At 36.8% G+C, this 25,107-nt stretch overlaps 1 protein-coding gene across 1 annotated transcript in view; it reads left to right on the top strand.

Moving 5' to 3' along the window:
• Positions 1-25,107, top strand: part of TM9SF3 (transmembrane 9 superfamily member 3) — a 58,846-nt gene that overhangs the window by 19,988 nt on the left and 13,751 nt on the right. Inside the window, exons 3-9 of the mRNA XM_025274151.3 lie at positions 2,044-2,166; positions 4,971-5,131; positions 6,150-6,227; positions 9,295-9,426; positions 11,619-11,785; positions 16,608-16,702; positions 18,227-18,357. Of these exons, the coding sequence (XP_025129936.1) occupies positions 2,044-2,166; positions 4,971-5,131; positions 6,150-6,227; positions 9,295-9,426; positions 11,619-11,785; positions 16,608-16,702; positions 18,227-18,357 (887 nt within the window). The remainder of the gene's footprint in view (positions 1-2,043; positions 2,167-4,970; positions 5,132-6,149; positions 6,228-9,294; positions 9,427-11,618; positions 11,786-16,607; positions 16,703-18,226; positions 18,358-25,107) is intronic.

The following is a 25,107-nucleotide window of genomic DNA, read 5'->3' as shown; positions in this document are numbered from 1 at the left end:
TGACTGACCACATAATTGTAGTAATCCGGTTCATTTGGATCCTTTTTGTACAGTTCTGTGCATTATTTCCATCTTTTCTTGATCTCTTCAGCGTCGACTAGGTCTCTACCGTTTCTGCCATTTATTGTACCCTTCTTTGGACAAAATGTTGCCTTGATGTCTCCAATTTTCTGAAGAGATCTCTAGTCTTTCCCCTTCTGTTGTTTTCTTCTAGTTTTATACACTGTTCATTGAAGAAGGCCTTCTTGTGCCTCCATGCAGTTCTTTGGAAATCTGCGTTTAGTTGGATATACCTTTCTCTTTCTTCCTTGCCTTTCATTTCTCTTCTGTTTTTTAGCTATTTGTAAGGCCTCCTCAGATAACCACTTTGCCTTCTTGCTCTTCTTTTTCTTTGGGATGGTTTTGTTCATTGCTTCCTGTACAATATTGTGGACCTTCTTCCATAGTTTTTCAGGCACACTATTTACAAGTTCTAATCCCTTAAATCTATTTGTTACCCCCATTACATGTTCACAGGGAATTTAAGTCGTACTTGGCTGGCCTAGTGGTTTTCCCTGCTTTCTTTAGTTTAAGCTTGAATTTTGCTATGAGAAGCTGATGATCTGAGCCACAGTCAGCTCCAGGTCTTGTTTTTGCTGACTGTATACAGCTTCTTTATCTTTGGCTACAAAGAATGTAATCAGTTTGATTTTGGTATTGACCATTTGTTGATGTCCATATGTAAGGTTGTCTCTTGTGTTGATTTGCTATGACCAGTGCATTCTCTTGGCAGAATTGAGTTAGCCTTTGCACTGCTTCATTTTGTTCCTCAAGCCAGACTTGCCTGTTTTTGGATACAAAGCAATTTTCTTGTCCCACTTTGAGAGTGAGAGTATTACCCTGTCCTTGTTTCATGGGACTTCAGTGTTTCTTGCTATCTTTGGTTTTATAGTTTTGGGGTATCCACTCTGGGCTGAGCAGTAATGAGGAGAAGCTGTTCTCTCTGTTGAGGACTGGGGAGACATGGTGGTGATATCTGGAGTTACACCTCAGATTGTTACTTCTGGTCTAAATAACATAGATGGCTGTTATGCTTTGGCTGCAATTTATGTTTAAGTTGTTTTAATCAGCATTGAAAAATTTGAGAAATTTAACATTGTTTCTTGGAGGAAGTTGTTTTTCATGTTCTAAATAACCAGTATTATAGTACAGGAGAACTTAAAAACAAACATCTATGCTTTCTTTTTTGTTGTTGTTAAGGTTTATTTCTCTCTTTTTTCCCCTCATTGCCTAAGTAACATAAAAAAAACTGTTCAATCCTTTGGTTGGTCATATAGAGTATTTTTTCAGATTTTGTTTTGTTTTGTGTAGAAACTGATGATCCTAAGCACATTTTTGAAAGGTTTATAAGTTAGAGAGCATCTGAACAGTATTTTCAGATAGGAGTATTTTTAAAAGCAGTCAAGAATGGAGATGACTCATCTCGAGGGAACTTTCCAGTAATTTATATACAGTGACACCTGCTGGATAGAGGTTTGCCTTTTAATCTTCCAAATTATGAAAAGTCACTGGCATTTCTCATAGAATTTGTGGCCTCCAGTGACTTGCACTTCCAAGAATGTTCAGATGAACACTTATTTCAGAGATTGTATAGCTAGAAATTGTTGGCTTTACTTAGGATTATATTTTTGAGTTTTTTTTTTTTTTTTATAAAATGAAGCTTTCCTATGTATTTTAAGCTTTTCATATCTGTTTTAAATCAGTTTATTCATTTGAAAGTTTTTCTGTAAATGTTCTATATAATTTTGTTTCTATAAGAGAGGCATTCTTCACTAAGAAGATATCTTTGAAAGTAAAGATGATTAAAATTCTTCTATTGTGAAAATCTTAAACATACACAGAAGAGGAAAGAATTGGATACTGAATTCCCATATATATATCACCCAGGTTCATCTGTTACGAGTAGAAATTTCAACTTCAATAAATGTTGTTTTTGTGTGTGCTAATTTTCCTGTAACTCTTCTGCAAGCAAGAGTACTGATTTGCAGTTTTTATTTTATATAGATGATGTGATGCCAGGCACTTACTGTGAAATTGACTTAGATAAAGAAAAGAGAGATGCATTTGTGTATGCTATCAAAAATCATTACTGGTACCAGATGTACATAGATGACTTACCAATATGGGGTAAGTACTGTATGTTACATTTAAAGTTTGGGGGATATTTGCATAATAAGCAAGATTTCTGTAATGACTATGCAGGTGATTGTACACCAAATCAATAAATGTGTTTTCATTCTTTTCCACAGAATTATTTCAATACCAGTTTTATATGGTCTCCTGTTGCTTGAAAGATTTTTGACATTGTGTCAAACTTTACATGAAAATTCCTGAAAATGTAACTTTTATAATTTTTCAGATTCAAGAAATTAAAAGGTGCTTTGAACAGTCTGAAATATTCCTCTTGCCCCCATTTTTCTCAAATCTTACTTTGATTTATCAAATACAATCAAGGGGACTGAATAGACTTTAAAATTATATTCTGGCTTTATCTTATGCAGAACTGTGGTGGTATGATTTTTAGGTTCAAGAGTCTCCTGAATGACTTGTTTTGCTAGTTCTTTGTTATTTTCCAAAAGTCTATATTATGTTTAAAATTTTTTTTAACTTTTTTATGTTTTATTTTTTTATATTGTATGTCCTTGTTCATCGCTGTTGATAGAGAGGAGCAATAGAATAGTAATACCAGTTTATGCATAATCCAAACATTGTTTGTGCTGGACTTGATTAAATTACTTAATATTCAGAAAGTACAGCCATCTATCATAGCCAGCATGTTTGATCACATTTTTCTCTTAGTGGCGTTTGTTGTTGTTTGTTTTTTGATCTTTGTTGTTTGTTTTTGATTTGTTCTTATATATAATTAGTACATATAGTTAATATTCTAATTCTTAAAATTATTAGCAGACTGCTGTATTCATGAGAAGCAAATTGAAAGACTGAACATATCAACTCAGAGTTTACTATGGTACTAAGATGGAATTAAGGATCTTCCCTGTAGCTCAGACGGTAAAGAATCTGCCTGCAATGCAGGAGACCCAGGTTCGACCTTGGGTTGGGAACATCCTCAGGAGAAGGGAATGGCAGTCCACTCCAGTATTCTTGCCTGGAGAATCCCATGGAGAGAGGAGCCTGGCGGGCCACAGTCCATGGGGTCGCAAGGAGTTGGACATGACTGAGTGACTAACACTATGACTAAGATGGAATTTATAAGAAAGTTACTCTTAAGATATAATTGCATGCAGCATCATTACTGTGTTTCATGTTAATTAGGTATAAATAGGAAGCATTTCATGTAAATGACTGTAATTAGTATAACAGACATTTCTCTGATCAGCTCTGAGGGTAGCAGGAAGATCTGCTGAATATTCGCTGAAGATTTCTGAGCCTGTAGTTTAGGAGAATCCTTTAATCTGGGTTTCCTCTTTTTGGTGAGAGAACAAGTCCCTCTCCTGCTCTTTTGCATTGCTTATGGGTTTCCTGCCTGGAACCTTAGGCTTTTCCACTCATTTCTTGGGCCTCCATAGCAACATAGCAGCTGTGTTTTCCTGTCTTAACATAAATCTTTTTTAGTTCTGGGTTTCTGCCATATTTAGGGCAGATACTTTTGAATGTCCTAGAATATCTGAACCATGGAAAGCCTTGTCAGAAATAAATATTTACCTGGCTTTTCTTGGGATAAAGGTTTTAGATCTTTTAAAAGTCCCTCAGAGAATTTCCTATTTAGTGTAATTGTGTCCCCACCCTCAGAGTTTTCAGAGTAGATGAGTAAATAAACTTCCATGAAATTAATTATTAGGAGGATTTTATTATCCCTCTGCAACCTCAAAGAAAATGCATCTGTATTCCTTGAACTTGTACCAATTAGAACAACTTTGGTTAATAAGCAAATGATTCTTAATAAAAAAATGATCCCCCCCCCCCCCACAATGCTTTCTTGCGTTGCATTGACCATAGAGGGAAGACCCAAGGAGTAACTTTTAGAACCTAAGATTTTCTAATGAATTTATAGGCTTGGGTGTAGGGGAACATTGGATAACTAACCGACAGTATGAGGGCACAAGAGATGGTCCTCAGTTACTACCTGCTTCCTTGTTTGGGTATTCTCCTTCAGTATCCCAAATTGGGATCAAAATGATCATTTTAACTATTGCCTCAGTACCATTTATCTTCAACATTTCTGTCATTTTGTCGACAAAATCCTAGGGATAATTCTAAGACTTGAGGTGTGAAGAGGAGGCATTTTAAGTTAGTCTTCCCTGGTGGTTCAGATGGTAAAGAATCAGCCTGCAGTGCAGGAGACCCGGGTTTGATCCTTGGATCAGGAAGATCCCCTGGAAAGAAAATGGCAGCCTACTCCAGTATTCTTTCCTGGAGAATTCCATGCACAGAGGAGCCTCGTGGGCTCCAGCCCATGAAGTCACAAAGAGCTGGACATGACTGAGCAACTAATACTTATATACATATGTGCAACTATTAGGAATGGATTGATCATAGGTTATTAGAGAAAATACAAGACTGGAACTCCGGGAACCTTGGTTTTAATTTTAGTTTGGCCACTAAACTGAGAACCTTGCCAAATGGTAATATAGTGCTTCCTTGAAATTTTGAGATATCAGGGAATATAAAGTATATGGTCATAATTATTACGGTGGAAGGTATACTTTGCGGATCAAAGTATGAACTTTGAAGATCAAATTAATGATAGACTATGCTGAGCTTTTTTACCATGAAGTGAAAACGGTTTGGGTTTGCAAAGTACTTAACAAAGAGAAGTCCAGCCTGCAGCTCTTCCTTGTTCTAACTGTAAGGAATAATGGTAATGTTGCTGTTTTTTTATAAAAATGCTTTTTACTGAGCTTTAGTTTCTATTGTGTTTCAAATATTAAGTGATGTTACATACCTTGTATGAAGTGTTATTTCTTTTGTAGGTATAGTTGGTGAAGCAGATGAAAATGGAGAAGATTATTATCTTTGGACCTATAAAAAACTTGAAATAGGTTTTAATGGAAATCGAATTGTTGATGTTAATCTTACTAGTGAAGGAAAGGTGAAACTGGTTCCCAATACTAAAATCCAGATGTCATATTCAGTAAGTATGAAAATAATTGTATACAGGAAGAAGTGTTCATGACTTAACATCAAAAATTAAGTTTTACAACTTCAGTAAATGAAAATGTAGCTTGAAATGGGGTGCAACAGAAATACTGCTCAGTATTTAATTTATATAGTAAAAATCTTATTAGATTGTATTTCCCCAGTGTCTGTAAGTAAGCCTCCTGAAAACAAGGAGATTTACTTTAGGTCTGTAGTAATAGATACCTGTTATGCAATGGCAGGACCTACCAGTTGCTTCAGCGAAGTTTACCGTTATAACTGAGCAGTTAGCTAACCCAGCCATGTATTCTCATGGTTACTTTTTAGCATACTCCTTGTCTTTCCTTTTACTGTTGCAGATTAAGAGATGACGCTATGTTGAAAATTTCTGGATGAGTAGTTTACCATATTTTGCTTTATCAGATGGAATAAGATGCTCTTGCAGAGTAAGAGCCCTTTGTAGCTGTCAAGTTAATTCTGTTCTATTAGGATTAAAAGTAATGGAAAGAAGAGAAATCTGATGTAGGTAGCCTCTCTCTTTGCGAGTTTCCTTTCCTGGTAACTAGAATGAGTCCATTGCTATTAGATAGTTTTGAGAGTTTTTCAAGCTTTGTGCATATGTACCTAGTACAAATAATATTTGCATAGCTGTATTTATAAAGAAACACAATCTTTGTAATAAAACTAATGCAATCTAAAGACAAAGATGTTCAGATTCTTAATTTATTTTGTCTGTTTAATTATTACCACATTTATGAGGTCAGAGAATTTAACAGTTAATAATCCTTGAAAACTGAAATAATCACTCTAAGTAAAGTTATAAGTTTTGTTAATACACAGAAAGGGAAGTTAGGTAGTTTTTTTAATCATATATTTCAACTTTTCAGATTGGTAGTAACTTTCTACCATTTCTCAAATTTCTTATTCTTAGAGTGTAAATCTTCTAATTTTGCTCCGAGTATTGTTTACTCTGAGCAAATGTCCTTGATATTCAAAATTTTTTTTTTTTTCAGGTGAAATGGAAAAAATCAGATGTAAAATTTGAAGATCGATTTGACAAATATCTTGATCCATCCTTTTTTCAACACAGGGTAGGTAAATTGTGTACTTTAAGACATTCAGTATGTGCTTCAGTCAGTCACACAGTAAGCAGTTGCCATCTATAGGGCACAGTGTGAGGGGTGTGAATCTCAAAGGTTTAACTATAATGCTGATTTCAGATGTGAGCTCAGAGGGCCCTGAGCACCTGTTAAAGTGGAGTTGCTGTCTTCGGGGCAAAAAACTGTGTTTGAAGAGTTGGAGGGGAAGATCAGAGTACAGTTTGGGACATGGTAGTTTTGAAGTGTCTTCAAGACATCCAGATGGAGATAATGACCAGCTAGTTGGATCTGTCAAATGGAGTTCAGAAGAGAGGCCTGGGCTAGAGATAGAAGTTTTGTGGTTGCTGGCATGTAAGTAGTATTTAAAGCTGTGAGACTGAACGCAGTTACCAAGAAAGAGTGTATGGGAATAGAAGAGCACTAAGGATGGAGCACCGGGAGCAGTAGTGTGAGTGCAGAGAGAAAAGCAGAAACCAGCTCAGAGCTCTGAAGAGATTCTTGTATAGTGTGAAAAAAGAGTTGTATGGTATCCTGAAAGCCAAGAGAAGAAAGTCTGTCATGGAGGATAGAAAGATTAGTTCTGAATTGCTGCTGATGGGTCAGTAAGAGGAGTACTGACAGTAACTGTGGACTCATCTGGAGTCATCAGTGAACTTGACAGAGAACAAGTCTGGCATAGTAGTGGGGCGCAATCTCAGCAGAGCCGCTGTAAGAGGATGAGGGGAGGGTAATTGGAGGCAACAAGCCTGGCTATTAATGGGAGTGAGGAAATGGTACAGTAGTCAGCAGGAAAGATGGGATCAGGAGGGAGTTGGGGTGTTTTTTGTTTTGTTTTGTTTTTTTGAAATGTAAGGAAAACACGTTTGTATGTTGATGGGGTTCCGTAAAGAATACAAAACTGACGATGCAGAAGATGGGGGAGAATTAATGAACCTTTTTCCTTGAGTAGGCAGGAGTGGATGGGGTCTCCTGTGAAGCATTGGGATTGTTTGTTATACAGTCACTTACAAGCACAGACTTAGGAGCTCCAAATGCATGTAAACAGTCTCTGTCATTTACTGTAACCTTGGTGAGAGGACTCAGTTCTTTAGCTTTGTTTCAACAGTGAAGCGAGGGTTATACTACCTTTCAGAGTTGTTGTGAAACTCCATTTGACCGTGTTTATAAAACCTCTGGTATAAAACCTTCCATAGCAGGTGCTCAGGAAGAAGCAGCACGGGTGGTATATTAATCTCCACCGTTCAATGTTTGTGGTAAACCTGGAGTGCTGCTTTTAGGATCAGCAACACCAGAGGGCGCTGGAGGCAGCAGTTCATAGGGTTAGTCACTGCTGTGTGACATCTCATTGCTTTATTGTTTTAAGGAAATATTTCCCTTGGTTAATAACTTCAGAATCATACAACATTTTATAATTTTGGGGATAAAGAAATATTATAAACTGTCAGGTTATTAGTAGTACATTATAATAGGTATTAAAGTTTGCATCTTTGATTAGAAAATAGAGAGCTTTGCTAGAAATTTTAACATTTTGGGGGCATATCTTTCTTACTACCAAACAGTAACTATATAAAACTTCTTTTCAAAAATTTGATAAATTGACTGAAAAGTTATGAGTTGTGTGTGTGTGTGTGTATATATATGTATATATACACACACATATATATGTATATATGATTTTTTCTCTCTTGTCCTTTTCTGGGTCATTAATTTCCAGAGTAGCAACAAAAGCAAATCTTTGTAAAAACCTATTATTATATAGTGCATTTATAAATCTTAAGAGATACTTTTGTGATAAACTTTATATGTGAATAGTTTAGGTTTGATATGCAAGCTTCCTTGGTGGCTCAGAAGGTAAAGAGTCTGCCTGCAGTGCAGGAGACCTGAGTTTGATCCCTGAAGTCAGGAAGATCCCTTGGAGAAGGAAATGGCAACCCACTCCAGTATTCTTGCCTGGAAAATCCCATGGACGGAGGAGCCTAGTGGGCTACCATCCATGGGGTCGCAGAGAGTTGGATACAACTGAGCGACTAACACTTTCTCTTTGATATGTTAAAAAATAGGGAATGTCACTGTAAGTTTTAGAATAGAGAAGTGATATATGAACATGATGTTTCAGAAACATGTACTGGATTAGCTGTTACAGGATAGACTGAGAGGAAGGGGAAAGACCAAACATAAAGGTCATCACCTAGGAGGCCATTAGAGCTATCAGATGAGAGGTGATGGCTTGGGAATGGAGAGGAAGGGGGAAAAAATGAAATGAGAGAGAAGAGAAATTTTGAAACTATCCATAAGGAAGAATTTTGGGGAATTAAAATACAAAGAAATTGCTAGACAGTGCCACAGACATAGTTGAAGTCAGATGTGCTGCATCTGAACGTAATTTTTTGACAAATGTATGGGTGAAATCAAAGTCAAGAGCCTTGGGGATGTTGAGAACTATGGAGTACCTCAGAGTTCTCTGTACTGTGGTTAGGAAGGTAGCTTAAGTCCATGGCACCCAACTATGATGGTTTAGTCTTGTCATTTTGATGAGGTTTTCAGGTTGTTGCTCAGTTAGAGGGAAGGGAACTAATATTTATTGAGTATTCACTGACCTGTGCCAGACAATGGTGACATGTGGCTTACATATATATTAAAATGTACAAATGACTTATGATATAGTATCATTTCCTTCATTTTTGATGAAGGAAAACTGGGGTCAGGGCCTGTGTTTGAACTGTGTTTTAATTCCAAAATCCATGTTCTTTTTCTGTAATACTGAATAGTATACTCCGTGTGGCCAAATTATACTTTATTTGTACAATTTGATTGTGATAATCTATATATATAGTATCATACTTTTAATGCATCTGAAGCTTACTGGAAAGAAAGCCAATCCCTTTGATTACTCTTCTCTAGTGTATTTTAATTATGGATTTTCATGTAAAAGTTTTAGAAGATTTTTGTGTTTGGTTTTTTTTTTTCTTTTGCATAAACATTCTATTGTCATCATGAAACCTATGAATTTTGTAACTGGTATTTCATGTAAGTAATACTTTATTTTCTGTTTTTCTAGATTCACTGGTTTTCAATTTTCAACTCCTTCATGATGGTTATCTTCTTGGTAGGCTTAGTTTCCATGATTTTAATGAGAACTTTAAGAAAAGATTATGCCCGGTATAGTAAAGAAGAAGAAATGGATGACATGGTAAGCAAACATTTTATTAATACATTGTATTTACAAAACAATTTAACTCAAGTGTTTTTGAATGTTGGAAGTAGGTTTATAATCCTGCTATCAGCTGATCTTAAGAATTCAGAGTTTTCCGGCTTTATAAAGATATAAACTCCAATCAAATATTTTAATGTTTTTAAGTGCCCTGATTAAATGTCCTATAATCAAATACATTAATGTGTTTTTAGCAAAACATATGAATGTTCATCCTAAGTGGGACGAATAAAATAAACAGTGTAAGTAATCTCTTGTTAGTTCAGTCTTGAGATTTGCCACCAGATATGTCAAGCTTGTGAAACAGACTCACTTTTCAGAGCTTTTGATTTCAGAACTGCAGCTAGGAGGGTGTCGACTTGTATTGGTATCTTTCTAATGCTGCTAAATATTGCATAAAATTAAGAGTGGGTGGAAGGATTAATTTACATGTAGTTCACATGGTTCAGAGGTTTGCTTTTGAAATTATTTTTACAAAATTATAGAACAGTGTTATAAATAAGCAGAAGTGTGTTTTGTTTGTTTGTTTGTTTGTTTGTTTGTTAATTTTTTTGCCCACACTGCACAACTTGTGGGATCTTGGTTCCTTGACAAGGGTTTGAAACCATGCCCTTGACAGTGAAAGCACAGAGTCCTGACCATCAGGGAATGTTAATGGCTAATCTTTTTTTTTTCCCTTTTTTAAAAATGAAGTGCAGTTTACAATGTTGTATTAGTATCAAATGTACAGCAAAGTGATTCAGTTGTTAATGAATATTCTGGGTAGATATGCTCCATCATTAAATGAGCTTGGAAAACAGTTAAATTAAACTTCACTATGCATATGTGTCTTGTGAAATATCAGAGGATAGATGAACTGTTTCAGTTCAGTTCAATTGCTGACAAAACATGGTCCACTGAAGAAGGGGATGGCAAACCACTGTAGTATTCTTGCCTTCAGAACCCCATGAACAGTATGAAAACATGAAATATTTGCTGCCTCTCAAATATAGCTGACCCAGACCACTCCCCCTCCCCTACCACCACCAAAAGAAACCCAGAGATTATCTTGAGGGACTGATTGATATTTCTTAAGAAACTCTGTTTTAGATACTCGCTTACTCAGGTTGAAAAGGCATAATTGAATGTTTTGTTTAAAAAAGCACTATAGACAGCATATTAAAAAGCAGAGACATTACTCTGCCAACAAAGGTCCGTCTAGTCAAAGCTATGGTTTTTCCAGTAGTCATGTATGGATATGTGAGTTGAACAATAAAGAAAGCTGAGTGCCAAAGAATTGATGCTTTTAACTGTGGTGTTGGAGAAGACTCTTGAGAGTCCCTTGGACTGCAAGGAGATCCAACCAGTCCATCCTAAAGGAAATGAGTCCTGAATATTCACTGGAAGGACTGATGCTGAAGCTGAAACTTCAGTAATTTGGCCACCTGATGTGAAAAACTGACTCATTGGAAAAGACCCTGATGCTGGGAAAGATTGAAGGCAGAAGGAGAAGGGGATGACAGGATGAGATGGTTGAATGGCATCACTGACTCAATGGAGATGAGTTTGAGCAAACTGTGGGAGTTGGTGATGGACAGGGAGGCCTGGCGTGCTGCGGTTCATGGGGTTGCAAAGAGTCAGACACGACTGAGCGACTGAACTGACTGATAGACAGTTAAATAACATTTAACTGTTCGATATATTCCCCGTGTATTTTCTTAGGCTCCAGGCTATAAGGGGCATTTCTGCATTGCTAGGGCATCTAGTACTGGTTTTAATCTTCTCTTTTGCTCTCCACCTGGGCCCTGGTCATACGTGAGCCATAGTCATGATGTAATGTCAAGAACAGCATCTGTGGCTAATGTTCAGAGAGCTGCTGGGCTTTTCTCCCTGTGGTACCATTTCTTTTTGCTCCTAGACCTTTTCTTTTTCCATTCTTTGAGATTTTCTGAGTACAACCAGGAGCCACCTTTCTGAGTTTCAGTAATATCACACTTTATAACATAATGAGTTATAAAGGCAGAAATTATTTTAAATTTGAAACGTCTTTTCTTGATATTTTGAAACTTTTAATAGCTCTAAGTTTGTAGGGAGGGAACCTACAACTGTAGTTGTAATTTTTTAAGCTATTTTATGTATTCTAATTTCATTCTGGGTTATGTTCTTTTCTCTCAACACTTATATATATATAGGATAGAGACCTTGGAGATGAGTATGGATGGAAGCAGGTGCACGGAGATGTATTTAGACCATCAAGTCACCCACTGATATTTTCCTCTCTCATTGGTTCTGGATGTCAGATATTTGCTGTATCTCTCATTGTTATTATTGTTGCAATGATAGAAGATTTGTATACAGAGTAAGTTCATATGTTTATAACTTTATTAATTTTTCATTGTTCTTGAATAGTTTTAATAATTGAACCTTTAAGTCAATCATATTAAATATCTGCTGATTCTAATTATCTTAGAATTTAAAAAGCATAAGTGCCATTATTGTAAACAAATAATGAACAGTATTCTGCAGCTGTAATAAGTATACTTTCCTGTTATCTTCTAAAATTACTAACCTTACTGAACACTTTGTTTGGTTATAAAGATTGGTTTTCATTAGAGGTATGAGAAGAATTACAAATCAAGAGTTCTTTGACAAAGTGAGTAGACACTTTTATGAAAGCTGAAGGTCCAATTAGGTCTTCCTAAGAAGCACACAAGGATTACCCATTTACGGAGTTAGTACTTCATATTTGCCTCCAAAACATGAAGCTCTACAGAATAGAAGAAAGCATTATAAATAACACTAAAAAGAGTGGTGGAAAAGGCACACGAGGTTAGAAAAATAATTGCATGGTTTTTCCTTTATTCTGTCTTTACATGGTTTCTGGTACACTGTTTCTTTGAAGGCAAAACCAGTTGCAAGAAATCTTTAATGTGAGGCCTTTGGATCCTAAGAAAAAGTAGTACATTCATGGAGATCTTAAGTCTTTATTGAGTAGTCCTCTAACCTTGTGCTCAGAGAGCCATGACCTCAGCAAAGCAAAAACACTCTGAGCCTGGGGTGTAGATGCCGCCCTGTGAAGTCCTCAGTCAGAACGACGCTTGTCTCCTGTTACATTTCATAGCCCTATTTCAGTTCCTGATGGTGCTTGCTTATAAATGCCTGGCATTTGGTGGACAAGTGACAAATTGTCGCTGAAAGCACACCTCTTTCGTTACATATTAAATGTTTAACTATAAATTATTGTTTCTTGCACTGGACAGTAAGTTCTTTGAGAGTAGAGACTGGGTCTTATCTTTACATTCCCTGAGTACCTGAAGAACTTCGCGTATTCAAGTTTCTCAGTCAGTACTTATTGAACTGAAATGAATGATGTATTAATTGACAAAGGTATTTCTCTGTAGTTTGTTATATTTCTTTAATATAACCTTTGTACTTTAGTTACCACATAAACCTTAAAATGGCCAAAACCTAAACTTCAGTGTTTTGTAGGTAGTTCTAATTTTAGGATATAATATATTTCAAGTAAATTAAATCTCAAATTCAAGAAAAGCTGCACTGGTAGGCAGATTCTTTATCACTAGTGCCACCTGTGAAGCCCCTTCCTACATGAGACTACATCATCCTTCACATTAAATACTGGATTAAATTCATCACTATGGAATTGACGCTGACTATATAGTCACAGTGTTAGAATTTAGGAGTGGGCATGTATGGATGTGAAAGTTGGACTGTGAAGAAGGCTGAGTGCCGAAGAATTGATGCTTTTGAACTGTGGTGTTGGAGAAGACTCTTGAGAGTCCCCTGGACTGCAAGGAGATCCAACCAGTCCATTCTGAAGGAGATCAGCCCTGGGATTTCTTTGGAAGGAATGATGCTGAAGCTGAAAGTCCAGTACTTTGGCCACCTCATGCGAAGAGTTGACTCATTGGAAAAGACTCTGATGCTGGGAGGGATTGGGGATGGGAGGAGAAGAGGACGACATAGGATGAGATGGTTGGATGGCATCACTGACTCGATGGACGTGAGTCTGGGTGAACTCCGGGAGTTGGTGATAGACAGGGAGGCCTGGCGTGCTGCAATTCATGGGGTCACAAAGAGTCGGACATGACTGAGCGACTGAACTGAACTGAACTGAACCTCTGCTAGGGGTTTCCCAGATGGTGCTAGTGGTAAAGAACCTGCCTGCCAGTGTAGGTAGACATGAGACACAGGTTTGATCCCTGGGTTGGGAAGATCTCCTGGAGGAGGAAGTGACAACCCACTCCAGTACTCTTGCCTAGAGAATCCCATGGACAGAGGAGCCCGCAGGCTGCAGTCCATAGGGTTGCACAGAGTCAGACATGACTGAAGCGACTTAGCACACACATATGCAGCCTCTCCTAGAATCCAAATTTTTGCTTTGTTCTTTCTCAGATGTTAATGTTTCAGTGTTGGCAGTTCATTTTTTAATGCTGAAGCTGTTCTGCTTATAGACCTTCAGCTTTTAGAAATAAGAAACCGCACCTAATAGATGCTTATTAGCAGGCTAGTAGGGTGCAGTCCATGAGGTTGCTAAGAGTCGGACACGACTGAGCGACTTCACTGTCACTTTTCACTTTCGTGCATTGGAGAAGAAAATGGCAACCCACTCCAGTGTTCTTGCCTGGAGAATCCCAGGGACGGGGGGACCTGGTGGGCTGCCGTCTATGGGGTTGCACAGAGTCGGACACGACTGAAGTGACTTAGCAGCAGCAGCATGCATTTTGTTATTTAAGCCTGTCATTGTTATCAGTGGTTTTTCTACCATTTGAAGTGAACATACTTAATGACTTACATGATAAGTACTACACCTATGAATATTATTATGAGATCAAAGTGACTAACCTTACTGAGGTTCCATGTTAGTAGCTTTATGCTCATTAGCTCATTTAATCCTCACATCAGCCCTGTGAAGGGACTATTATCTTCAGCCCACAGATGAGAAAGGTGAAGCTCAGGGAGGTTGAGTAATTTGAGTAAGATAACACAGCTGTTAGTAAGGTGTGTTAGTAAGATGAGATCTGAACCTTGACACTCTTCCCTGATAGCTTAGATGGTAAAAAGTGTGCCTGCAATGTGGGAGACCGGGGTTCAATCCCTTGGTCAGGAAGATCCCCTGAAGAAGGAAATGGCAACCCACTCCAGTATTCCTGTCTGGAAAATCCTATGGACAGAGGAGCCTGGCGGACTACAGTCCATGGGGTTACTAATAGTCAGACACGACTGAGCAACTGACACTCACCACTTTCACTCTGACTCCAGAACTTGTCTCTTAACTTTCAGTGCTCTAGATATGAAGATAGAGATAATAAAAATGCATAGTGATGAGAAAATGAAAAAACTTGCATGTAAAATTCGTAAGACTCACTCCAGCAGTAGATATCTCAAGGATTCTAGAGGCTAAAAAGCAGATAAATGTATAACCTGAGAAAATTACTTTGTTCAATGATGATCATGGCAATCAGGGAAGAAGAAAATACTTAGATAGAATATCAGCATCAATGTGGATGTGCCAATTAGTGTGATATTAACCCTGGAGAAAGCATGGTGTTTAAGAAGGTATGAGTAAGTCTGGTAAAATGCTCTGCAGTGGTGGGATGGCAAGTGTAGGTAAAGTAGCTACTTAGATATCACCCTCTCTCTCCCCACCCCCAGTCTTAGAGAGATGAGCAAGGATGGTTCTCTACTTCAGTAGATTTCTTCATTGTAGATGAAAGTGGTCTATTTTGGGTGGAAAATGCCCATAAGATGTTTATGAAAAAGAGATGCAAGGGTATATCTGATTTTTAAAACTGTAACTTATTCTCACACTTCCACTTAGTGGAAATCTCTCTGGGGACTGCAAATTTAACTCTAGGCATTTTGGACTCTTAGTCACATGACAGCAGCCTGAACTCTGTCAGTGTCTGTGTCAGTATCCACACACCCGGTAATAAGCAAAATGATCGATTTTTTAATGATAGCCTGGAAAAAAAAGTACTTGCAGTGTTTAATTATATTCTTGAAAAAACAAATTTGGCTTTTCAAACTGATTAACTTTGAGGGACTCACAATCTTTTAAACATGGGAAACAAACATATTGCTGCCACGTTTCTCTTTAGCTGTATATTTATGTAATTGAATATTATATAGTGTTTTAACATACACATTAAGAAATTGAGCTTAAGTGTTTGAGCAGAAAAGTGGTACATGTTTCAAGACCGTGTGATGCCTTTGTAAGTCTACATAGACGGACAATGGAATGTAATAATTATTATCCAGAAGATGGTTAATTTTTGAAAGTTGTATATCCTTCCAGAGCACACATTAGTGTGATATTCTTGTAAGTTGTGTTTAAAAGATTATTCTTTAACTCAAATTAACAAGGCTATATGTTCTGTCTACAGATTTTTACCTTCCTAGTTGTGGTGAGTTTCAGAAATGGTCTTTATTTTTAGTTAAGTACATGTCTATATTATGGCAGATGATGCTGTCATTTTATCATTTTAATATTTCTCTTTGCAATTAGGCATTTAACATATTTTTGTCCAGTTTTGTTCAATAGGAGAGTTGATCTGTATTGCCTAGATAGCATTACTGGAAGAAGAGGTTAGAAATTATTGATCTGAGTTAATGTTGATTTGTAGACCTATGGATTTTTAAAAACAATTTTAACAGTATAAGGGAAACTAAACAGAAGTCTCAGTACTATACCATTTAAAGTAATAGTAGTAATATAGGTTACAGTACTTCCATTTTATTTCTGTCAGCAGGCAAGACTCTTAAGCAGTTAAACTATAAAGAGAAATATTCTAATTAATTTTCTTAACAGATGAATATTCTTTGCCATGTGATGCGATTGGTTCACAAGGTTGTGAAACAGTTTTAGTGCCAGCTTCTAGTATGTTTGCCAAAGAAATGTGAAATGTTTGTTAGGAATATTATGAAATTTAACTTCAAATTTAAAAAAAGTAGGATCAGTCTGTTACCATTTACATGCAATTTTAGCTAGAAATTCATTCATTGGGCAACCTTTTGAGGTCCGCTGAAGTCCAGGAATACATTTTTTCTGTTACTGCTAAATTTGTCTTTGGTATTAAACTGATCCTAATGTGATAGACTGTATGATATTTTCTTTAAATCATTGGTTTTAGTTTATCATATATGTTGTTTTGCCTTTTTAGGAGGGGGTCAATGCTCAGTACAGCCATATTTGTCTATGCTGCTACATCTCCAGTGAATGGTTATTTTGGAGGAAGTCTGTATGCTAGACAAGGAGGTAATTTCTGAGTTACTGTTTGTGTTTTTAATTACAGATGCTAATATTTCACTGTGAGGTATATGGAGTTTAAAATGGGCAGTATAGCTGTTATAAAGTCATTTGTTATCCAGTTTCACATAATCTCCACCAAACCTGTTACATGTTCTCATCTACTTTTTATGGAATCCTTACATTTTATTTCCTAAAATTATGAATAATTAGTAGATTATCTCCATTGTCCACTGTGAAGTTAGGCCTAAGGAAGCTGTAGGAGAGAGTGTATTTAAGTTATTTTGCTTTGAGGTGTCTAGTTCCTTAACAGTGCTCCATGGGAGGCTTCCTCATAGACTCTATAGCTTTACAGCTGACCATAAAGGCATGTTTCATGGTTTATGGATATATGTCTGGGCAGTGGAAGGATAATAGGAAGGAAAGCTATTTATTTCTGTTGACCCTTAAATACTTATCAAAGGATCCTGTAGAAAGATTTTCTGTCACAATCTTTTGCTAAGGGAGCTTCATCGGAAATACCCCCTTGCTTCTTTACTGTTGTGACCTGAAAATGATGGGTGTTCATGTATGATGTGAGGTTTCTGCCTTGTGGTGTTTCTTTCTGTGATGGCATTTAAGGTCTTTAAGTTCCTTTGTTTTTCCTATAATTGGTTGGGGTCAGAAAAGTGATATAAGTAGTAGATTTGCATATTTCAGTTTATGAATGAAAGTTTGTTGAAAGATGTTAAAATTATATTCCTCAGGATAGAGACTTCCTAATGTGATTTTCCCAGCCCTTCCTAAGCAGTGTCAGCATTAGAGGGTCCTGCCCTTCTTTTAGTAGGCTAGACATATAGGCTAGAGGAGCTCAGAGCATAGGATCATTCAAAATTCCCCCAGGATATCCTGATTTACCATGGCTTTAAAAAAAATTGGTCCTGTCAGACTTAATGTGCTCTGTACTGTAAACAGATCATTCTTTGGATTGCCTGAAGGAGTATCATTGCAGATTCCTGACTGTTTAGTTAGCTGTTCAGTTTCTCTGTTCTCCCTCTGGATATGGGAAATGAGTCTTAGCACGCAGGTCTACCATCCTGAGGAAGTAAGGATGCCTGAGGTAATGCCTGCATTGAATTTGATCTGAAAACTAGTTAGGCTAAGAGCTGTACAGTTTATGGTCTCTAGAATAGTCTCCACAGCAGGAACAGGTTACTCAAAACAGGAAATTGAACATAAACGCGCTTTTAGTCTGATTGCAAGTGAAGAACACCCAACCAAACTTAACTTCACTACACTTGTTCTTGAAAGTTGGCAGAGTTCAGACTTAAGCCTAGGAGTATCAGATCTTACCGAGAGTAACCTAAGAGTTCTTTTCTGATTGACAGTGTCTTGAGGAGATCTGATCATGTCCATGTCCTACATTGAAAGTGTAGGAAAAGAGAGTGCTAGAAAAGAGTTGGAACTTAATAAGAGAAATAGCCACCTTTCAAACACTGACGTATGTCTGTCTACCTAGCTTCTCTGATTGTTACAGTTTCCCTTTTCTTTCAGGAAGGAGATGGATAAAGCAGATGTTCATTGGTGCATTCCTTATCCCCGCTATGGTGTGTGGCACTGCCTTCTTCATCAATTTCATAGCCATTTATTACCATGCTTCAAGAGCCATTCCTTTTGGAACAATGGTGAGTTGCTCGAATCTTACTTTTAAACTGAGAGTATATTGGTGATGGACAGGGAGGCCTGGCGTGCAGTCCATGGGGTCGCAGAGTCGGACACAACTGAACTGACTGACTGACTGATAAGCATTGTAATATGAGGTCTACTGTCTCTCCAGGGTACCTCTAGACTAGGAGGTACTTTAAGTATAACAGCTGCCTTTTACTATTTGCAGTCAGTCCCTACTCAGTCCTGGAAAGTGAGGTAAAGAAAATTTTTTCTTGATTTTGTCAACCAATGAAGTGAAAGGTCAACTTAAAGTAAGACAAAAGAGAACACTGTTTATTAGAAATGAGGGAAACCGGTGAGTATTTTGCAGAGGAAGGATGATGACGCACAGGAAACAGGGTGCTCTAAGGTGATCGTTGAGTGCAGTGGTGAAGACGGTCTCTAACTTTTTTTTTTTGGTAACTGTACTATTTTTAGAACCTCACAAAAGCATTTATATTAATATTGATAACTTACATGCTATAAATATTAAAATCCTATTTTATATCTTACATGTTATCACAGAGTTTGAAATGTTGTAAATTTTTAAAATATATTAAAACTAAAGCACAGGAATACTGGTGCTTTATAGAGGTAACTCACAGTCTCTTGATTCTTCCAGTTGTTATCATTTTACTAGAAACAGAATTTTAGGCCTAGAGTAGACTTTAGTCTTGGTGTACACTTGTGCAGATATGCACACACACATACACAAACACATGCAAGTTGCAAGGTGGTTACTGTTTTTCAGAGAGGTCATATAACGTTTAACGTCATATAGATTTAATGGCAGAACTGCAACTGGAACCCATATCTCTGTCTGAATTTTAACCTTGTTTTGGGTTTCTTTCTATCATATGGGAGTTATTGAATGGTCTGAGAAAAGTCCAGATGATGGGTTGTTTTACAGTCAAAGTTGTGCAGAGATACCTTGCATATATGTTTTTATTAAATCTTTAATAATTTTTACTTAGGAATATTTTGCAGATTGCTTCAAAATTGGAAGCTTTTTTTGGTTTGTATTTTGTTTTTGCAAGCCATGGATACTGATAATGATTAGGAAAGGGTAAAAGAATTAGTAACATTGAGAACTGGAAAATAATTTGCTTTATAGTAGTTCTAGGCCATCAGAAATTATATAGACAGAGTCAAGTTACTTAGAGGTGATCTGCCAAATGAATTACTATCATAGTGCTTTAAAAACTAAAATTCAGATTCCATTATAATTTTTATCATAAAGTTTTTAATTTGTTATGGTGAAAATGTTATTTCAAAGTTGCTTTGTTTCACAAAAATTATAAATTTTGCCACTCTGTAGATGGGGTTTTAAATGTTAACATTCAATGTAATTTACCTTTAGATACTTTAATAATTACTGATTTTTCAAATATAGTATCAGACTCTATGCTGAGCAAGAGATGATCTATAAAATTGATCTTTATTGTATAAAAGACTGACTGTTGGTGCTTAGCATCCTCCTACAATGTCCTGGTCTTAATGTCCTGGTCTTTGTAATGAAGGAATACTCCTTTCAGGTTGTAATCAGATGTTTGGTCTAAAATTTTTTATTCCTTTTAAGAGTATCAGAATTTGTTTAGAACATGAAATGTAAGAATTGAGATTATTTGACCTGGTTGTCCATTAAGTGTTTTAACTACTTAAATTTGTATTTTAAGTTATTTGACTTGTTGACAATATGAAGGAAATGGTTATATTATTCTCATAAACTCCATGGTCCCCAACCTTGGATACACATAGAATCACTTGGGAGTTTAAAAATTTCAATGCCCAGGGCTTCATCCTATGCCAGTTTATCTGTCCTACTTTAAACCCAATCTCTAGTGTTTACCTGATTCTAGTTCTCAGCATCTGAGGGTGGATCTGTTAGCTGTAAAGTTCCCAAGTCCCAAATGTCTGATAAACTGGATCCCCGACTTTATTACCCTCGTTTAAAATCAGAGTCTTCAAATACTCCTGTATACTCTTCCCCAGGCTTATCCTGTCCCCTTCCTTTGATCTCGCGGCTGTTGAGCCCTTTCTCTGGGTAATCTTCACTCTAGTTCTGTTTTCTCAGAGAGTCCACAATTGAGGGCTTAATTCATTCTTAGTAAGAATGACTTCAGCTTCTGTGTTGCCCTGTAGAGGCACCAGAACAATGGGGATTTGTCCAGCTGGAGTCTGGAGTTTTGTCAGAATACTTCTGTTGTCCCCAGGACTAGCCCAAGATAACATTGAAAGTGGGAGAAGTTTGTCTCTGGACCCCAAATTCTCTGGTCGTATGTACCTGTATGTAAAAGCCATTAAATCCATGCCAGATTAAACTTGTTGAGTACTTGTCAATCTTAGCAGCTTATTAAAGGTAAAAGAAACATAAATAGAGGGTGGTAGCGGTAATCTAAGCTAATGTCTAGCGTCTCGTCTTAAGGCATGATTCCTAGAGAATATTACAAAACTCTATAAGAGAGCATTTAAATGAAATTTGGGGTCGAAGATGGTTCAGAAGATGGTTCCTGAAGTTGGCTTGTTCTGGCCGAGATACTACAGAGAGTTGGAGAGAGTGTACTTCAAATTAAATTGAATCTGGTAAAGTAAAACCTTTTTCCTTTGGAATTTGTTAAAAAATGGTTTAAGTGTCATACCCAGAGTTTTTGGTTCTATGAGGGTTTCTTGGGAATGAGGAAAGGTTTGCCAGAGTATTCTGAAAAAATGTTTTAGGCATCAGGTCTTTTCTGGGTTGTAAATCTTAGATTCCTAATGATATTGGAGGTTTTCAAAGGACAGAGAACCAAATTTCAGTTTTAAATTTATGGAGACAAAGTAGCTTAGAAACTGATAACCTTTCAATCTAAATATCATTCACTTCAGAATGCACTGATAGATTCGTGACTTATCATACTTCATGATTTTGTCTCTCAGTAGGTAGAATAGTTGATGGAGAAGTAACAGGTCATGAGCCATGTTTATCATTTTAAGGTTTGTTTTACCTTGGGAGGGAAAATACCAGAAATGTGCCCTAGGTTTTAGGAAAAAGATTTCACAAATATTTAGGGAAATGCTCTCTCATGATCCAAATATTTTACCATAAGTGGGAAAATGTCATGAGAATTCAAGGGTCTCAGAAATGAAATTCATGATGTATAATCAGAAATTAACACAGTGAGGAAAGAATGGAGACGAAGATTAATGGGTGGGTGCTATTTTGTGATCTCTCAAAGGTTATGAAAAGAGTACAATCAATTGACCATGTATCTGTGTGGATCTATTTCTGGACTTTCTTTTCTATGCTGTTGCATTGATTGATTTGGGTTTGTTTGTTTGCTTTTCCAATATCACACTGTGTTGATTATTGTAGCTTTACAATAAGTCTTGAAATCAATTCTTTTTCAAAGTTGTTTTGGAGTTTTTAGGTTCTTTGCATTTCCGTGTGAAGTTTAGAATTGGTTTGTCAAATTCTACAGAAAAACCTGATTAGAATTCCATTAAATCTGTGGATAAACTTGGGAAGAATTCACATCTTAACAATATTGAGTCTTGACTAATGAACATGGTATATCTCTTGACTTATTTAGACGTCTTTTTCTTTGTAATGTTTTGTAGATTTTAATGTTCTGGTTTTGTACAGCTTTTATTGAAATTACTCCTGAGTATTTCATATTTTTTTATTTTATTCATAAATGGTATTTCTTATATTAAAAATTTTGGTTGCTTGTTGCTAGTGTATAGAAAAACAGTTGATTTATGCATATTGGCTTTGCATCCTGCAACTTGGTTAAACTCACTTATTAGTTCTCATTTCTTTTTTGTAGATTCCCAGAGATTTTTTGCATATATTGTTGTGTTGTCTAAGAATAAACAGTTTTACTTCTCCCTTTCTAATCTGTATACCTTTTATTGCCTCACTGCACTAGTTAGAACCTCTAGTTCTTTTCTTTTTCTTGCCTTATTGCACTGGCTAGAACCTCCAGCACAGTGTTGAACAGAAGAGGTGAGAGCAGACTTTATCTTGTTCCCAGTCTTCGGGGCAAGGTATTCAGCCTTATGCCATCAAGAAATGTTACCTCTAGTTTTTTCATACATGTCCTTCATCACATTGATGAAGTTTCCCTCTATTCCTAATTTGCTGAGTTTGTTTTATTGTGAAGGGAGGTTGTCTCTTGCAACAGATTTTTCTGCACCTTTTGAGATGATCTATGATTTTTCTTTTTTTAGTCTGATAATATGGTGGATTGCATTAATTGATTTTTGAATCTTAAACCAATCTGGAATTCCATTGATAAACCTCAATTTGTTATGATGTGTTATCCATTTTATATATAGCTTGATTTAATTTGCTAAAATTTGTTCTTTTTGTTGTTTTGCATCTATGTTTATGAGAAATGTTGATCTGCAGTTTTCTTATAATGTCTTTTTTTAATGGTTTGGTATCAGGATATTACTAGCTTTATATTGGATTGGCCAAAAAATTCATTCAGATTTTTCCATACCAGCTTACAGAAAAGCTCAAACTTCTTGGCCAGCCCAGTAGACTAAGTTCTTAACTTCAAATCTAGTGTTTTCTTCTATCATAGTATTGAAGTTGCCAGGAATCAGAATGAGAAGTGTTGAAAATATCTGTAAGATAGGCTTCTTATAAGTATTTGTGTTTGAGTTGGCAGTGTCCTGTTTATTAGGTTGATTATTGTCAGCATGCTTAAATTGAAGCTAATTTTTATATAGGTATAAAGGTATAAAATGTATAAGTAGAAAAGGAGTGATAAAAATTGTCTGCTCTGAGCATATGTCAAGGAAATACCTAAACATAATGACTGAGAAGATGATATATTTTCTGAGAATCACTTTGTGCTAAGTTGATTCAGTTGTGTCCAACTCTGCAACCCCATGAACTATAGCCCACTAGGCTCCTCTGTCCATGGGATGTTCCAGGCAATACTGGAGTGGGTTGCTGTGCCCTCCTCCAAGGGATCTTCCCAACCCAGGGATTGAACCTGAGTCTCTTACGTCTCCTGCATTGGCAGGAGGGTTTTTTAATCACTGGCACAACCTGGGAAGCCTGAGAATCACCCCACCTGTAAGCAATTGCTGTCTTTCCTCCTCAGACAAACAGTGAAATTTATATCCTTTAGCATTCCAAAATAGCACATTTTAGGCTGCCTTTACCCTTTCCATTTCACTCACACCACAGATTTCCTTAAAAGGCCAGTTTTGAGACAAAGATAAAATAATATTCACAATCTTGTCTTGTGACAAGATTGAGAATACTTGACCAGTTGGTACATCTTTGGGATATTAAGGAGTACGCAGTTTTTGTTTCTAACTTGTTCTTCTTGTCGCTAGGGGACGCCCTCAACCTGGAGTGAGTCCTTTCTTCCCTACTCCCTGTTTTCACTTTACATTGGTCCGTGAACAAAGGCTAGAAGCTCTAAGGGAAGGCCCTATATTAGTTTGAGTTCCAGGGTTTTCACCAGTATATTAGGCTAATAATTTTATAACTCTTAGTTGCTAAATTTCAAGTTAAATGAAAGCTTAATGCAGAAGCCCAAGAAAGAAAGCAGATAATAAGCATGATTCTATTAGTATAAATAAATTTTGCTAATTCAGTACTTAACATTTTAAGTTTAATGAAGCCAAGAAAATTGTGATGAATGCAGACCTAATATCAAGGGTTAAGATAACATTCTTCTTTAGTAACCAGTTTATTTGGTTGAGTATCAGTACTGAGAAAAATTTTGACTTCACAAATGATTTAGTTCCCTGTGACTCTTTTTTTTTTTTAGCAGCTCGCCTTGCAGTCTCAGAGTATTTCTTCAAGTAAACTCATCCAGAACTTGGACATAAAGGAGCAGGAAATTGGTTTTACAGTTTAGTCACTAATAGTTTCCAACATAACTGCTCGCATTTTTACCATGTTTTAAAGTCAGGAAAAGGGGGAGGGGGAATTAAACAAATATAAACAGTTGATAATGTCTTGAGACTGGTTATAGATTCCTTTATTGACTGTTGTTAATGCTTTGACTGAGTACACAGGCAAGGTATGTCTTCACTTCACCTGCCACTTAATTGCTTATGACATGCATGTACTGTAGTGCATTTGCTTATAAAGCTTTTAATGAGCAAATATGTGCAGGCCAGAATTGGCTGGGAGTGGGGTATGGGAAGGAAGAACAAAAGACCAGTGTAGGCCTTCCTAATCAGTGATACATTTACTAGGAGTCCAAATATGTATATATACAGAGATAGCAGAAGAAACTTTATTCTGAAGTTTGCGTGAAATGAGTTAACCTGGTTGTGGTATCCAGGTATTAATATTTGGTATAAAACAAATTTGAGTCTGTTTATTTAGTTGTTTGGAGAAGGCAATGGCACCCCACTCCAGTACTCTTGCCTGGAAAATCCCATGGGTGGAGGAGCCCGGTAGGCTGCAGTCCATGGGGTTGCTAGAGTCGGACACGACTGAGCGACTTCACTTTCACTTTTCACTTTCACTCATTGAAGAAGGAAATGGCAACCCGCTCCAGTGTTCTTGCCTGGAGAATCCCAGGGACGGGGGAGCCTGGTGGGCTGCCGTCTATGGGGTCGCACAGAGTCGGACACGACTGAAGCGACTTAGCAGCAGCAGCAGCAGCATTTTGTTGTTGTTGTTCTTTATTTTTATTTTATTTTTAAAATTTATTTTTAATTGATGGATAACCGCTTTACAACACTGTGTTGGTTTCTGCCATGCATCAGCT

Source organism: Bubalus bubalis, chromosome 23 (genome assembly GCF_019923935.1).
Source record: "Bubalus bubalis isolate 160015118507 breed Murrah chromosome 23, NDDB_SH_1, whole genome shotgun sequence".
NCBI lineage: Eukaryota > Metazoa > Chordata > Mammalia > Artiodactyla > Bovidae > Bubalus > Bubalus bubalis.
The sequence above is the reverse complement of the archived record's forward strand: the minus strand, read 5'-3'. Positions and strand labels throughout refer to the sequence as shown.